Here is a 14,935-nt window from a genome sequence, read left to right as displayed (position 1 = left end):
GATCAAAGTATTCCTGCTGAATAATGCTAATTTCACACACTACAGAACAACTATTAAAAGCCTTTCCATGATACCGGTTATTTCCATTAGGTCTGTTACATGCCATTGCTGTTTCTCTGAAAGCCACAGTACAACACAACTACAACCTAATACCTTTGATTTAGGGGGAAAAAAAAAAAATCAATGAAAGGTGTGCCTGACAATGGATAAAGTGCACACCAGGGATGAATTTGGCCTAGTAAGCAGTAGACCTCAACCAACTGCTTCTATACAAATAACTAGTGAGGAGAAGGCAAACCAAAGAGCATCAGAGAGTCGGCTTCTGATCAGTAATGGCAGCCTGTGCTGCTTTCATTGCCGCGCGAGTGCAAAAATGACAAATGGGGTCATTATTCGATTTCTTAATTGAAACCTCCCATTCCTTTTAGTGGCTGTCGTTATGCTCTTACTATGTGGCAGCTATCTTTGAGACCACTGCTGGCCTAGAGAGACTACGTCGACAAAGTACAATACGCACACACTTCCCTTTCAACGATTCCCCAAAGGCAGTCGTTTCCACGCATGCTTGCAGAAACACGCACCTGATTATGGAACATTTCTATCCCACAAACCACAGTGAAGACACTCGTAACAGCTGAGCTGCAGGTTTCCCCACTGGTATCGGGGGATTTGCTCCACCACCTTTGGCAAGAAGGATAATCCCAGTTTTGGATGATCCCAGAGGAAACAACACATAACAGTAGCTAACTTTAAAATCATGAAAGGCTCACGTTCTTAGGAAATGCAACAGCTACACAGTTGTACAGGAGGGACGAAGGCCAAATAACTAACTGACCTCCATACTGGAGGTATCTTTATGTACAAACACTCAAAAAATTACAATTAGCTATTTCAAAAAGGTCAAGCCTCTGAAGAAGAGTACAAGCTTCAGTGGAAAACGTGGGTACCTATTAGAAGATGCCAAGGCCACCTGACAGTTAGGAATGTATGCATGCAGGGACACAAGATCATCATTCCTCGAGGAATTAAGATCAAAACAGTCTCAATAAGAGTGATCAGCTGTCAGCCCACGTGGTAGATAAAAAGAAATGATGTCTTCACCGTTCAGGAGGCTAGGGAATTTGAATTATAACCCATCCACAAACTCAAATACAAAAGCTCAGCAAACAAACTGAAAGCCTTCCTCGGACACTTCGCTCGTGCTGCGGCAGCTAGGTCACACTTATTTCATGAAGCAAGATCACATCAGCCCTAGTTAATCCAGGTCACTTTACTTGCAATGGCTTACTATTATCTTCTGAATCCATTTCAGAATTGCACACCTGGTATTCAAAACTCCCAGTGGATTCAGTTTACAGCAGCAGGTTTAGGCATACGAACCCTGGGTCTGTCTTTGTCTTATTTCTAGGATTTTCCACTCTCCAGGCAGCGTCTCAGACTTTAAATTCTACCTCTGTAATCCTATTTATCCGCGGCTCTTCCCTTCACCTTTAACTCTTCAAGTCACTTCAGCTCCTAAATAGAAGTCAAGCTTTTTTCTTTAAATGACCCTTTAGCTGAAAGTTGTTCTTCAAAGGTATTTTGTGATCCTGCGTAAGATGGGAGAGAGCACGGCTGAACTGTTAAAGGAAGGGGCCAGGAGCCAGAAGTCCTAAGTTCACTTCCCAGAGCTGGCGCCGGCACTGCTGCGTAGGACTGAGCAAGCCACTTCAACGTCCCTGTCCCTAAAGGAGGCCATCATAAGCCTTTGTTAAAGAGCTTTGAGAAATGTTGATGAGAGCAACACATACACATGCAACACCTTAACTCTATATTAAGGGCGAAACTTAAGATATTTGCATGGTTTATAAGAAGTGAAGATTAAGAAACTGAAATACCGAGGTGAAATCATTTGTTTAATGCCATCCTAAACAGTAAGCGGAAGAGCTGGAAATAGCAGCCAGGAGTCTTGGCCACCAGCTCCTATGACAAAGCTTAACTACCTGGAACTTTTTTAAATTCCATTTTAAAGTGTGCTTGCACACTAAAAGAAAAAAAAAAAAAACCTTTATAAAATCCTCTGAATATGAACTTAAGTCACACATCATTATGTCAGGTTCCTGATATTCCTTAGCAAATTTTATGAGAAGAAAGCAAGCTAAGAAGCCTATTGATGCCTCAGCACAAAGTTACAAGGGTGCAAAATTGTGTCGCTGGTCCATATAGTTCCAGTGGTGAAGATATAAGACCAGCTGCCCTCTCCTGAAAGATCCCACAGCAGCATGGAGGAACAAAGTCAAAGCCATCGTTGTGTAAATGCGCACGCATACTGCACTGCTCGCCATACCGCAGCTCTCAAGCTGAGCGTACAGCACTGCAAGGGGACGCAGGCCAATGTTTGCATATAAAAAAAAAAAGCTTGCCCGTGAGCATTGCACTTCCCATGTGCACTTCAAGAGACAGGTCAGAGCAAGAATAGTAGAAACAGGCCAGACAGCACAGACACAAACAAGGCCTTCGAGTCAGCACAAGCTTCCACATTGCAAATAGTGCTGGGTTACAACCAAAAAAACACATCTGCTTCCCCCTTTCTGGGAAGAGCTGACCATGGTGCCATTTGGCCTCGTTATAACCCTAGGGATTTTTTGTTTTTTACATTCTCTTCACAGAGCTATTTGGCTGCTCTTAGCAAAACTGGCAGAAGTCGTTCCAAAACCACAAATCACTGTTCCACTAAGCAAAGCATGCAGTCAGACACATTTTTACAGATGAAGAGCAAAAGGCGATTCTCAAAGTTGTTACAATACAGCCAGTCCTCAGACTTACGACGCAAGTGGTTCCTGAAAACCGTGTCTTAAATTGAAACGTCATAAATCGGAACCAATTTTCCCATAGGAACAGTGTTATAAATGTCACAGATTTCATAGACAGTAGGGGCTGGAAGGGACTGTGTGAGATCATTGGGCCTCTCCCTGCCCTGCTGCCCCCGGATCATGTGGGTAACCCTCCTCTCGACCCTCTCCATGCTGTCCACATCCCTCCTGAAGTGCGGCGCCCAGAACTGGACGCAGTACTCCAGCTGTGGCCTGACCAGTGTCGCGTAGAGGGGGAGGATCACGTCCTGGGACCTGCTCGAGATGCACCTGTGGATGCACGACAAGGTGCGGCTGGCCTTCCTGACCGCGTCCCCACACTGTCAGACCATGTTCATTTTGGCATCAATAATGACTCCCAGACCCTTTTCTGCCTCTGCACTGACAAGAAGGGAGTTCCCCACCCTGTAGGTCTGCTGCTGGCTCTTCCTCCCCTGGTGCAGCACCCTGCACTGGTCAGTGTTGAAACCCATCCTGTTCTCATCCGCCCACCCCTGTAGACTGTCCAGATCTAGTTGTAGCCTGTCTCTCTCCTCCAGCGTGCCCACTTCTCCCACATCTTAGTGTCATCTGCAAACTTGAACAAGGTGCTTTTCACCCCCTCGTCCAAATCACCGATGAAGATATTTAACAGTGCGGGCTCAAGGACCGAGCCCTGGGGGACCCCACTGCCCATGTCCCTCCAGGTTGAAAATGACCCGTCCACCACCACTCTCTGGGTGCGGCCCTCCAGCCAATTGGTGACCCATCTGACCGTGTAGGTGTCGACACCACAGACGCCTAGTTTTTAATGAGGATGGGCTGAGAGACAGTGTCGAAGACCTTCCTAAAGTCCAGGAAGACTACATCCACCACGACACCTGTGTCCAAGACTTTTGTGACCTGGTCATAGAAGGCCACCAGGTTGCTCTGACAGGACCTGCCTCGAATGAACCCATGTTGGTTGCCCACAAGTATAATCTCTCCTGCTGGTCCCTTGCAGATGTGCTCCTGGATAATTTTCTCAAAGAGCTTCCCCAGGACTGAGGTAAGACTAATGGGCCTGTAGTTTCCTGGGTCCTCTTTCCTCCCTTTTTTGAAAATGGGGACCACATTGGCCCTTTTCTAGTCATCAGGCACCTCACTAGGAGCACCGTTGTGGTGGAAGGAGAAGGGGAAGGAAGAGGCGTAGGGGGGCAGATCAATGACCCCTGCGGTGAAGGAGGGACTGGGGCTGGGACAAGCGCTGCCTAGCCAGGGCCAGGCAGGCGCGGGACTGAGCTGTGTCTGTGGCTGGTGGGGGGGGCCCACGGGGAAGGAGGGGGTGGAGGCTCCAGCTGCTACGTGCTGCTTGTCTGGTGGCTCCCGCTGCTCAACCCGCTGCTTGTTCGGGAGGGAATGGGGAGGGGCATGTGCCCCCGGATCTGTGCAAGGCAAGGCTGGGGCTGCACCAGGCAATGCTCTGGGTAGGTGGCGGCAGTGCTGGGAGTGGGGGCTATACTCTCCTGCCACTCGCCCACCTGGGGTGGGACGGGCATGGGATGGACAAGCAGTGCGCAACGGCAGGAGTCACCCCGCCCTCCCTGCACCCCCCAAATGAGCTGTGGCTTTGTCCTGGCTGGGTGAGCGGCAGCAGGGCACGGGGGTGGAGAAGGGTAGGTGTACCCCTGGATCAGGGCAGGGCAGGTGGCAGAGCGGGGGCCATAGGGAGGCTGCAGCCACCCGAAAATTTGCCGTAGCCCCCTCCACCTGCCTGAAGCACAGCCCAGTGCAGCCCTGGCCCTGCCTGCCCCACTCCATGCAGATCCGGGGGCACATGCCCCCCCAGACAAGCAGTGGGAACCGCCAGACAAGCCACCAGATGAGCAGTGCACAGTGACAGAAGCTGCCCCCGGCCCCTCCCCACAGCTCAGTCCCATGCCTGTCTGGCCTCTGCTGGGCAGCACTTCCCCCAGCCCCAGTCCCAGCTCAAGTCCCTCCCTCACCAGGTGGGGCATTGATCTGCCCCCCCATGCCCCTTCCCTTCTCCCTCTCCTTCCACCAGAACAGACTTACCAGCTGGACGCAGCTGCATCGCCTGTCATAAAGTTGAAACCCACGTCAGAAAGTCGAAACAGGGTGTCAATTGATAAACGTCGTAAGTAACGTTCTTTGCAACTTGAAATGTCGTAAGTCGAGGACTGCCTGTATGCTAATCAATATTAGTTAACAGACAACTTGAATAAAATGGCAACTCCCTGGCTTCCATACACGGACAAAATGACCCTTTCATTCCTAACACAGGATGAGGTCTTATATCTGGACATATCACCAAGTAGAGAGATGAACTCAAACAAAATTTAGCTTAAGGAGACTCTTTTATATGCCTTCTCTCCCTCTTCTTAGTGTGACAATAGGTGTCAAAGAAAAAACGTTCCTTACAGTACCATGCTTCCAATGATGTTCAACTCTATGTGTGAATTTTAGATCGGCAGAATCTGCAGCAGGCCTGTAAAACAGGGATGGCCTGGTTTTCAAAGTTAAGCACCTGCATCTTTAACTGGAATGGTGGCCAATCAGCATTTCTGAAACTATAATATAGATTCTTTTAAAAAACAATAATAGCAAGCCATTCATTTCTCAAATGAGTTGCAGCCTGTCTCTGGGTTCAGCTCTAAAACAATATTATTTATTTAGATTTCCAAGTCACGACCATCTGTATTAGGAAGTTACAGCAATTTTTACCAAGGGAACTAGTAAATGCACTTATGTTGTTTTTGCAAGATAATGAATCATTTAGGTCCAATTTGCACAGCCACCACGGGAGAGCAAGCGGCGTAAGTAAAGCCTTATTGCTGGACAATTGTCATGCTTTACTGCCTTAAAAAGCAAAAAAAAAGAACAGCCCCCACCACCCAAAAAAACAACCAAACAACCAAACCCACTCCTGTACACAAAAAAAAGCAAGCACAAACCCAAGCCTCCTCCTCAATGAAATTAAGCAAATCATTAAAATTTATACCAGCTGGATTTTTCTGGTTACCTATTATCAGTGCCCAGGATCATTTATGCATTATGGAATACCTGCAGCCTTCTCAACTAAACAGCTTTTGGAATTAATTTTCTAAGATTTGCATGGGGATTTAGGAGTTCAAGGAGAACTGGGTGGACTAAACCTTGCATACCAAACTCCGGTGCTCCTCAATCTGAATTTTGACTTGCACATATGCACAGGAAGGCACAGCACACACGTGCACACACTCTATTTTCCAACATCCTCCCTCCAAGATCACCATCTTTTTCTTAACATGTTTTCTCATCTTCTCAAATCGCCTTCAGCATTTAAGGGCCAGTTTCCCCTGTTTACTCGATTTAGCGCATGCCTGACATTCTGCCCCTGTATCCTCCTCCTACGTGCCTATCTTCCTGTCCATGCCTTTAGCTTGCAACGCCTTTGGAATGCGTTTCTTTGTTGAAACGACTTTCAGCACTGTAAAACATCATGTCCAACTAAAGCACTATATGAGAATCAATACACTATAATATAATATGTATATAGTTTAGTATTGTGTGCATGTGCATATTATATTTTTTATAATATATATATAATGCACATGTGTGTATATGTATTTGTATACACACACTAATATAATATAGTATCCAGAATGATGGCATGAGTCCATGCTGCCAATAAGTGGGAAGAGTCATCTCTTGCATGGCTCCTACCACACACCCTGAACCACAACTTTTAGGAGCTTTTAGGGTGCTCGGGTTAGAGGAATACTATGTCTCAGCTTCTGACCTCTGTAGGAAAACAGATGCAAACTGTTTCTGGGACATGGTCAGGACAAATCAGCAAGAGCTGAATGCATCATTCACACTCTTGAGTGCAGCCTGCCAGCCCTTTAACGTACCTGACAAGCAGGGTCAAGGTCCATTTTTCTTCGAAGGAATTTCTCCACGTGTCCAACTGTTGCCTCTCCTGAAACTCGCACAAACTTCTTTTCTAATGGCTGCAGAACGAACAAGCAGCAAAACAATTTCAGAATATTGAACATTTTCAGCCAAGGTCCTTTATAGAGAATTTCTTTGGCTACATTTGAATTTCTGTTCAAAGGTCCCATGCAATGGCTGGAGAGAGCTAGATTAGATTCTCTTGTGTTCTCGTCCCAAATCATTTTCGCATCACTTGGAATAAAAAGCACTATATATAAAAAGACTTCAAGGATCCAATTCATCTCCTTTTAAAAATCAGTGTCACAACCCCAGTAATTGCACAAGGAACAGAACAGTCCCATATTTTGTCTGCAGTTTGTGTGTAGTGACTAGGCAGCAAAGAGGCGCGACGTAATTTCCCACAGCACAGAAATTAAATTGCTATCATACAATATTTTAAAGTACCCTTTTTCAGCAAACATCAGCGGTACAAAAGGAAGTTTTATAAAACTATGGTGTTTTCAGGAGCTAAGACTTTGCTGCAGTGGGATATTAAGAATATAAAATCCTCTGGAATTTCCAGCTTTTTTTTTTTTTTTGCATGTCTTGTAAGATACGTTTTGGTTTTGCTGCAATAAGAAGAGCATCAGCTGAATTAATAAACATGTTGCTGCAGGGAATATAAGTGTAAGACTGGTTTGGAGGATTCTGTGACCATTTGCAAGTCCTTCCACAGTGAGGATTACAGCAATAGGATATTTACTGTGCTAGTTCTGCAGATTTTTTAAATTTGATTTTTCTTTTATAGATCAAGTGCTATACCACTGCTTGATGATTAATGCGGATACAAAGAGAAGGCAAAACAGCTGAGCAGGCTGCTGCATTCAACACAGATTTCCTTTTGTCCCTATGAATTACATTTTACATTAACTTATGAATAGTTATGATTTACTAGCCAAATTTCAAACAGGAAGAGTAAGACAGGCACTAAAGGTCAAAGGGGGAGCGTTTAAAATTAAGGAGGGAAGAGGAGGAAATGACAGCAGGTATGTGAATGGGGCGGTAGTAACGATGCAGTAAAGAAGCTGAAAGTGATGTAGAAAAGCTGCCAGAGAAGGGATTCAAGGTGGTCGCAGAGGTTCTTGATGATCAATTTTACCACCTCTACACATGCTCGGTCCAAGAATATTCCTACTGAAATCAACGGGACCATTAGTGGAGTATAGGGCTGCTCCTGTGAACACAGGCTCACAGGCCCCGACTGCAGAAGCCTAACCTTAAAATTGAGTCTCTGGTGAATGTTACTGGAGAAAAATCTTTTACCGTTTAACTTGGAGGCCATGCCATTAAAAAAAACCAAACAAAAACCTGCATCACAACTATCACTTTTAGGGTAAATGAACCAAAAAAGAATTCCCCCCCTTACCTCCTCAACCCAAACCCAACCAACCAAAGCATTATACCCAAAAGTATTTATATCTGATAGCTTGGAAGGAAGAATTTTTCCTGCTATATGAGCTGGGCTAATAAAAGATATCAAGTTTACCCGAAGAACCTTGTCTTCCAACCAAACAAAAAACTCCCCCCCAAAACAAGTCATTTAAAAAAATCAAAGATTATTTCTCCCCGTCTGTGATTTGCTGTCTTTATTTGAATAAGAAAAACAGATGAACTGGTTTCTTTTTGCTTCCACTCAATCTCACTTACAGGTTCTCATGCATTTGTACAAACACGGCAGAAGGTTATTTGTTTAAAAATATACTACTGGAATTAAAGAAAAACACCTTATGGACTGTTATAAGAAGCTAATCTTTTATGCAACTGAATCATGTCAAAATTGACTAATTGTCTTCGATGTTTAATATATTAAGAAACACAAACCTCACTATTCCCAAAAGGAAACGCCATGACACAAGTCAGACAGTTCTCAAGTTGTCGGTCAACTCTAAAGCTAAGGCCAGGCTAGATGTAGCTAAGAACATATATTCCAAAATTATGCAAATAATGACAACAGATATTTGCAGACAGCCATAACAAATAGCACGTTTAGCTCTGATGGGTATTTCTTTGTACCCTAAGTCTATAAGTAGGTGGCTTCCTTTGAAGCCATTATGTGCACCGCAAGGCAGCATTTGCATGGTTTAGAAACTTAATACCAGAGCAAGAGAAGATGCTGTATGGATGGCAGTTACTCTGCATGCATCTTGGCCTCAATAAATGCTTTCCAATTCCCTTTTAATGGCATTTTTTTTTTTATTACTCTTTAAAATGTTTCTCTTGCAAGATGTAAATGAACATCTGACATGGCCACATCTTTCAACGCTCAAGAATTTAATAAAACGACTGAATTGCTTTCAGTTAAATTTGGTTTAAAAAGACAATCACTATACTTGTGCAGTGAAACCAGGCACCTTCCTTTAAGCCCAATAATGAAGAGGATGAACAAAGAATTGTGTGGGGGGGAGAGAGAGATCAACTGGGGGTAAAAAGAATCAATAAGAAAAGGTCAAGAAGTTGAAAAAAGAAACAATGCCAGAGACAAAACCGAGGAAGTTAAAAGAAGGACACTGAAAAAAGAAAGAACTGGTTGGAGATATTTTCAGGAAGGTGGCCTCCCTTCTACAGATTAATCTCTCACTCAAAAGAAATTGTGCTCTTAGTTCAATTGTGAAATCATTTAAGTGCTTTGGGAAAGGGACTGGCTTGTTTCTATGCCTGTGCTCTGCCAAGCAAAACAGCCCCATTCTCACTTGGCAGCTAATAACGGTATTATTATTGCTATTACTACTACTGATATTTAGTAGCTGCACCTGATTTACAACTATTCAGATTTGTACTTGCAAACACACAGGACAGGAATCGTCCCAGATAAAAAGAGACCCAAAGAGGAAAAGGATATAGAAACTGTAACAATTTAGATGCCTTAAATGTAAGTAGTCTAGTAAAATATAGTTCCCATCTTTAAATATTAAGGCCACAGATTTCATTGCAAATTGTAATAAGTTTCTTTTTCATAACTAGTTATCCTGTGCTGACCGTATCTTTTTATTCCCAATATTCTGCTCCAATAAAAGTTCACATGAACACAAGACTACATATTTTTAAGTTATAACTGCTTCTTGGCTCTGATTATAATCTTTATTTTTTTTAGGGTTCTTAACCAAACACTGAAACAACACTCTCAGTACCTCTCTAATTCCAGCTTTTCCAATAACAACAGCAGCAAGCAATGTCCTGTTTCATACTGAGTGCGTACCGATTCAGCACGGAAGATGCAATAATATATGACCCTATATATTGTGATGCGACTTAAGCTAAAATATGGAGCTGGATTTCTTTTTCAATTCAATAGGAGATGAATGTCCTCTAGAGAGGACTTAAGGGAGAAGTGAATTAGCTGTCGGCTGGGGAAGTCCATTTAGCTGCCTAACAAATGTACATAAATATGCCTTTATGCATTTCATTTTTTCCCTGGAGTTATTAGTTACAACTCAAATCTACTGCGTGTTGGTTGACAAACACACATATCAAATTGTCACTACACCGCAGGGATTTTTTGAAACAGCGTTTCTGAAGATAGTTACCATCTTGTAGAGAATGCCAAATGAAGACATAGACAATAACGCCATGTCTCTCAGAGAAAAGCTGAAGCTCCAATCAACTCCAGACTAGGGAAGGGAAGTTTTAATCTGGTTTCTGTTTCTCCCATACTAAAATGTTATTCACTTGTCTTTGCAATTCCACCCTGTGCCAGTGGCCAAGGATGAATGAGAAAGCACGTCATAACCCAGTACTGCTTTATACTGCACTGCTGAAACTACATTTTCTATCAAGGTGAACCCTTAGTGCAAAGGAATCCTTGTACTTTCCTGCATCAAACATCCCCTATTTCTGGAAGGCTTCAAATGCAAAACGATTTTACCCTGGAGTATGGGTAAGTACCACATACCTAGGGCTTCCAGGGATTGGGGCCATGCACTGGAGCTGGAGGCCACATGGTAAGGCTGGAGCCACATGGCAGGGCCTGATCTGTCCATAATGGGGCTCAATCCGGCCACTGCAGGGCCGGGGATGGAGGGTACCTTGGTGGGTCCAAACCTGAGCATCGGCTCCAGAGACTCTGTGCTGCGTCAGACCCAGCACACAGCCCTGGAGCCAGTGTGCGGACCCAGACTCAGCACAATAGGTCCAACCTGGTACGTGGCTCTGGAATCAGGGTCTGGGGTCCGCCCAAAGGACAAGCCCACACACCAGCCGAATCTAGCGCATTACTAGGGAGGGTGGCTCCCCATGGGTCTGAATATGTGGGTGGGGAGGAGGGGTGGGGGCAATTAATGATGCTAGAACTCTGCCCCCAACACCAACATCCAGACCCATGCAGGGCCCCTTTCCTCGCATACAACGTGCATGCCAATTTCCCCCATCTGGTTTGGGGGAAAAGGTGCAAGATACAGATGAGAAAAATAAGGTAAATTCGGGTTAAGTTATCCACATTTTCCAGGTAAACCATAAGGGGGAAAAAAAAAATCAAATCAAATGAAATTTAAATTCAAATCCAAATCCGTACCTTAAAATTCCCTGTGCCTTCATTAGCTCTGAAAGACAAGAAACCAGTAAACGTAATCAGTATCACTAAAACGCACATTTATTAGCATGCTAAGGCTCCTACACTGATGAGCTACAACAACAAGCCCTTTATGCATTTTTATATTTAAGCCAGCCACTTTGCAGTGGCAACACACACAAAAGACATGTTCCACAGACGCTAAAGCAAGGGTGGCCAACCTGCAGCACATAGGCCATACGCTGCATTGGCAGCATTGTGTGGCACAGGACGGATCAGGGAGGGGGCAAAGCAACTCAGTGGCAGGTAGGCAAGAAGCAGAAAGCAGAGCAGCAGAGCAGGTAGGGGGAGGGGATCAGACTGGAACTTGAGGGGCGTGGGGTTAATTTGTGGCACACCTGCCCAGTGAGGGCCAACCTCTTCACGGAAGCATCCAGATACAGTATTAGTTTTTAACAACTGGCTTGGAACCTCATAATTAGGGGAAAAAAAAGGTTTTCAAAAGTTTAAAAAAAAAAAGCAGTCCACATATTTATATTGCACTATCACTGGTATCCAAGACCATGAGAGAGATGCCTCAGAGAGCCCTCTCGATCATCACAGATCTCTGAGCCTAAATGCTGATCACACACAGTGCTTATATTGATCCAGGCTAGGAAAGATGAACAACGGTAGATGCCTCAGAAGAAGATGCACAGAAAAGACAGTGCCAAGCTCCCGGCTGTAGTAAATCAGAGTGACACGGGCTTCAGCCGAGTTGCACAGATTTGGTACAGAGATCTTGCTGGCTGATGGGACACATCGAGGAGAGGAAGAGCGGGTAAAGAAGATCTCCAGCTCAAGGATCAACGTAAGGGTGGGGACATGCCGAATTTTGCCTTTTGAGAAACTTCAGAAAAAAGGATGGCCTTAAAACAAACCTAGCCCTCGCTACGTGTGCGGCACAACAGGAAGTGTGTGAAAGAAATAATACGGCATCTCCTTTATCTTGGAAAGGGTAGACTTGAGTACTGCCCTTCGAATGACTGTGGATTATAATTGCTACTGACCATTCAGACAGCTGGGAAAAAACCCCCTTTACAATGCCTGCACACCAAGTCCCAGCTCAAAGTCCTGGATTGACACATGGAGGTAACACGGCCTCTAAAGTACGTAGCCACCGTGACATGGAGCTGAATAAAAACACTGCAATCAGCAGCTGAAATGTATTTTAAAAGATGAATAGCCTCTTCCTAGATATAGGGATGGCAACATACTCGCAGGCTGGAAGGCTAATCTGCCCGAACGCCTCCGTCTATGGATGCTCTCCAGGCGGGTCTCAGTCTCACACTACCCATGTCCAACGTTTGAAAAAAATATAGTATCAGAATGCAAAAAAAAGGGTAGCGATACACATTTCCATTCCAGAAGTGGGGCCCTCTGATCAACTTCTACCAGCACATGAAAAAAGTAACCGTTTCTGAGGACTGTGAGGACATATGGGAAGAGATTTTTAATCCAATAACTATCACTGGTTAGTCCAATCTACCTGTTCTCCAGTTTACTGAGATTTCATAGTCTTTTCCCTCATTCTCCTCATCTCCAAAGACAAGTTACTTCTGATTTTAACTTCTAAAGAGGAAAGCAAAGCAATTCTTAAATATCTGCCTGAGAACAAAGGTTAAAAAAACAGAGTCTTTCTTGCACCCAGAAGCAGCACTTAATATAAAAATCATCTTCCAGTTGATATGACTAAGTCTTCTCCTATTCGTTGACTTCCTGCACTTCACTCGTACAGACACTAAAGCCAGGCTGGACAGATGCACAGCATCTACTCAGCACCTGCGCAGCGCTGAATTGTTTGGGTAGCAAACACTGGAGGGGAAGCTTGAAAGACCCAGAGCAGTGGAAAAACAAATTACATTTCACTGATGTAAGCATAGCATATTTCTGCAAATCTGAGACGACTGAATTTAAGATGCCTCCCCAATGATTAGATTCTACATGTAGAAAAAGTTATAAATTTATGATTTTCCACATGTTGAATCTACTTATTGAAGGGTTGCCTTAAATTAATTCCACCCCCTGTGCACGACCTGTCTTCTGTCCCCTTTACCACCTGCTCCTCCTGTTGCCTGCCCGTCTCAACACCTGGCCCCAGCCACTGTGGAGCCAGTGACCCAGCACCTGCCCCCCACACTTGCCTCCCCGTATGATAGCACCTGCCCTCCAAAGCCTCTGCCCCCTACACCTGCCTCCCATCCACCTACCCCCAAACCTTCCCCCTGCCACCTCTGCCCTCCCTGCTCTTCCCCCACCCACTTATCTTCTGGTTTGGGGGTGGGAGGAGGGACACAGAGGGAGCAGAAGTGGTGAGCCATGGTTGCAGCTCCGACTCTGAACCCAGGCTGGAGCCAAAGTTGGGGCTAAACTAGCTGCCTGCCCCCCCGTACTGGAATCCAAGATGAGGGGCTCTACCCCCTCTATGTTAAATGGGGAAAAAAATCCTTGTCCTGGATTTGAATAAATATGGTGAGTTGCATACAAAACCTACATTCTAGGTCTAAACTGCCTCAGTGTCCCTTTTGATCTGAGAAAAGAAAAACGCACCTCCTGAGATCAAAGAGAAAAATTTCATGCCATAACCTTAAACAGGGGATAATATAATACATTTACTCTTCTCCACTAAATCCAAATTATAACTCTGTTACCGTTTAGTCTAAATAAATGTCAAGGAGATTTCTATATAGTTACTAACCAACAGTAATGTTCCTTAAAAAAATAAGAGAGAAAAGGTGGCACAGATGTGTAGCCCCTATAGGATACGCTCTGGGTTCCTACATTATTACATGTTTTTTTAGGTGTTGTAATTCCATTTTAATATACCATGAAAAATGCAGCACCTCTCTCAGTGCAGGACCTAAAATGATGAATGTACCCGAATTATCACTCCACTCTGTGCTAGCTGCCCCTGCCACCTACTGGTACAGCACGTAACATTATCTACCGATGCCAGGTCCCAGGGAGATGTGCCCAAGGCAGTGGTTCTCAACCCTTTTAACCAGAGGCACCCCTCAGAAAATGCCTGCTCTTAGTTTTCATGTGGTTTTACCAGGGAAAAATAGTAGAGCAATTGTTCTGTTGCAAACAACTCAGAAAAACCAAAACAGGTCTGCATGTTTTTTTAACTCAGTGAAAACCTGTTTGAAATCTCTGGGTTTATCCTGTGACTCGTGTTTGTACACTTAAGCATGCTATTAGTGGGCATGTCTACATGTGCATTTTAATGCAGATTAGCTTATTTTAATGAGCATTAAAGTGTCACAAAAAAAAGTGCTTTCGCTAATGCGCATTAAAATAGGCGAATGCACCTTTTATTACTATGGAAGGTGCCTGTACATGAGTGTAGAGGCTGTAATTGCAGCACGTCGGAGCAGACCTGTCTGCTGGAGCGTGGTAACTACTGCGCTCCAGCAGCCTCCCGCGTCTCATGTATCAGAGTCCCTGTGCTTCAAAATGGCAGCAGAGTCGCCCGAGCTGAAGCTTGTCGAATGAGCTTTAGTTCAAGCACCCCTGCCGCGATTTTGAAGCTCAGGGATGCACTTTAGAGAGGCTCTCAGACCTGCTCTAAGTAAAGTGCTGCCCC

General features: G+C 44.6%; 1 protein-coding gene across 3 annotated transcripts in view; it reads right to left on the bottom strand.

Annotated features, from left to right (window-relative positions):
* PCGF6 (polycomb group ring finger 6) overlaps positions 1-14,935 on the bottom strand; it is a 58,526-nt gene that overhangs the window by 33,200 nt on the left and 10,391 nt on the right. For all 3 annotated transcript variants that reach the window (XR_002089853.2, XM_019486013.2, XM_006273667.4), the window contains exons 7-8: positions 11,314-11,341; positions 6,725-6,823 (exon numbers count right to left, since the gene is read on the bottom strand). Coding sequence is in view for 2 of the 3 variants with exons in the window: in XM_019486013.2 (XP_019341558.1) it covers positions 6,725-6,823; positions 11,314-11,341 (127 nt within the window). In the remaining variant the exon portion in view is untranslated. The remainder of the gene's footprint in view (positions 1-6,724; positions 6,824-11,313; positions 11,342-14,935) is intronic.

The sequence above is a fragment of the Alligator mississippiensis genome, chromosome 6 (assembly GCF_030867095.1).
Source record: "Alligator mississippiensis isolate rAllMis1 chromosome 6, rAllMis1, whole genome shotgun sequence".
Taxonomy (NCBI): Eukaryota; Metazoa; Chordata; order Crocodylia; family Alligatoridae; genus Alligator; species Alligator mississippiensis.
The sequence above is the reverse complement of the archived record's forward strand: the minus strand, read 5'-3'. Positions and strand labels throughout refer to the sequence as shown.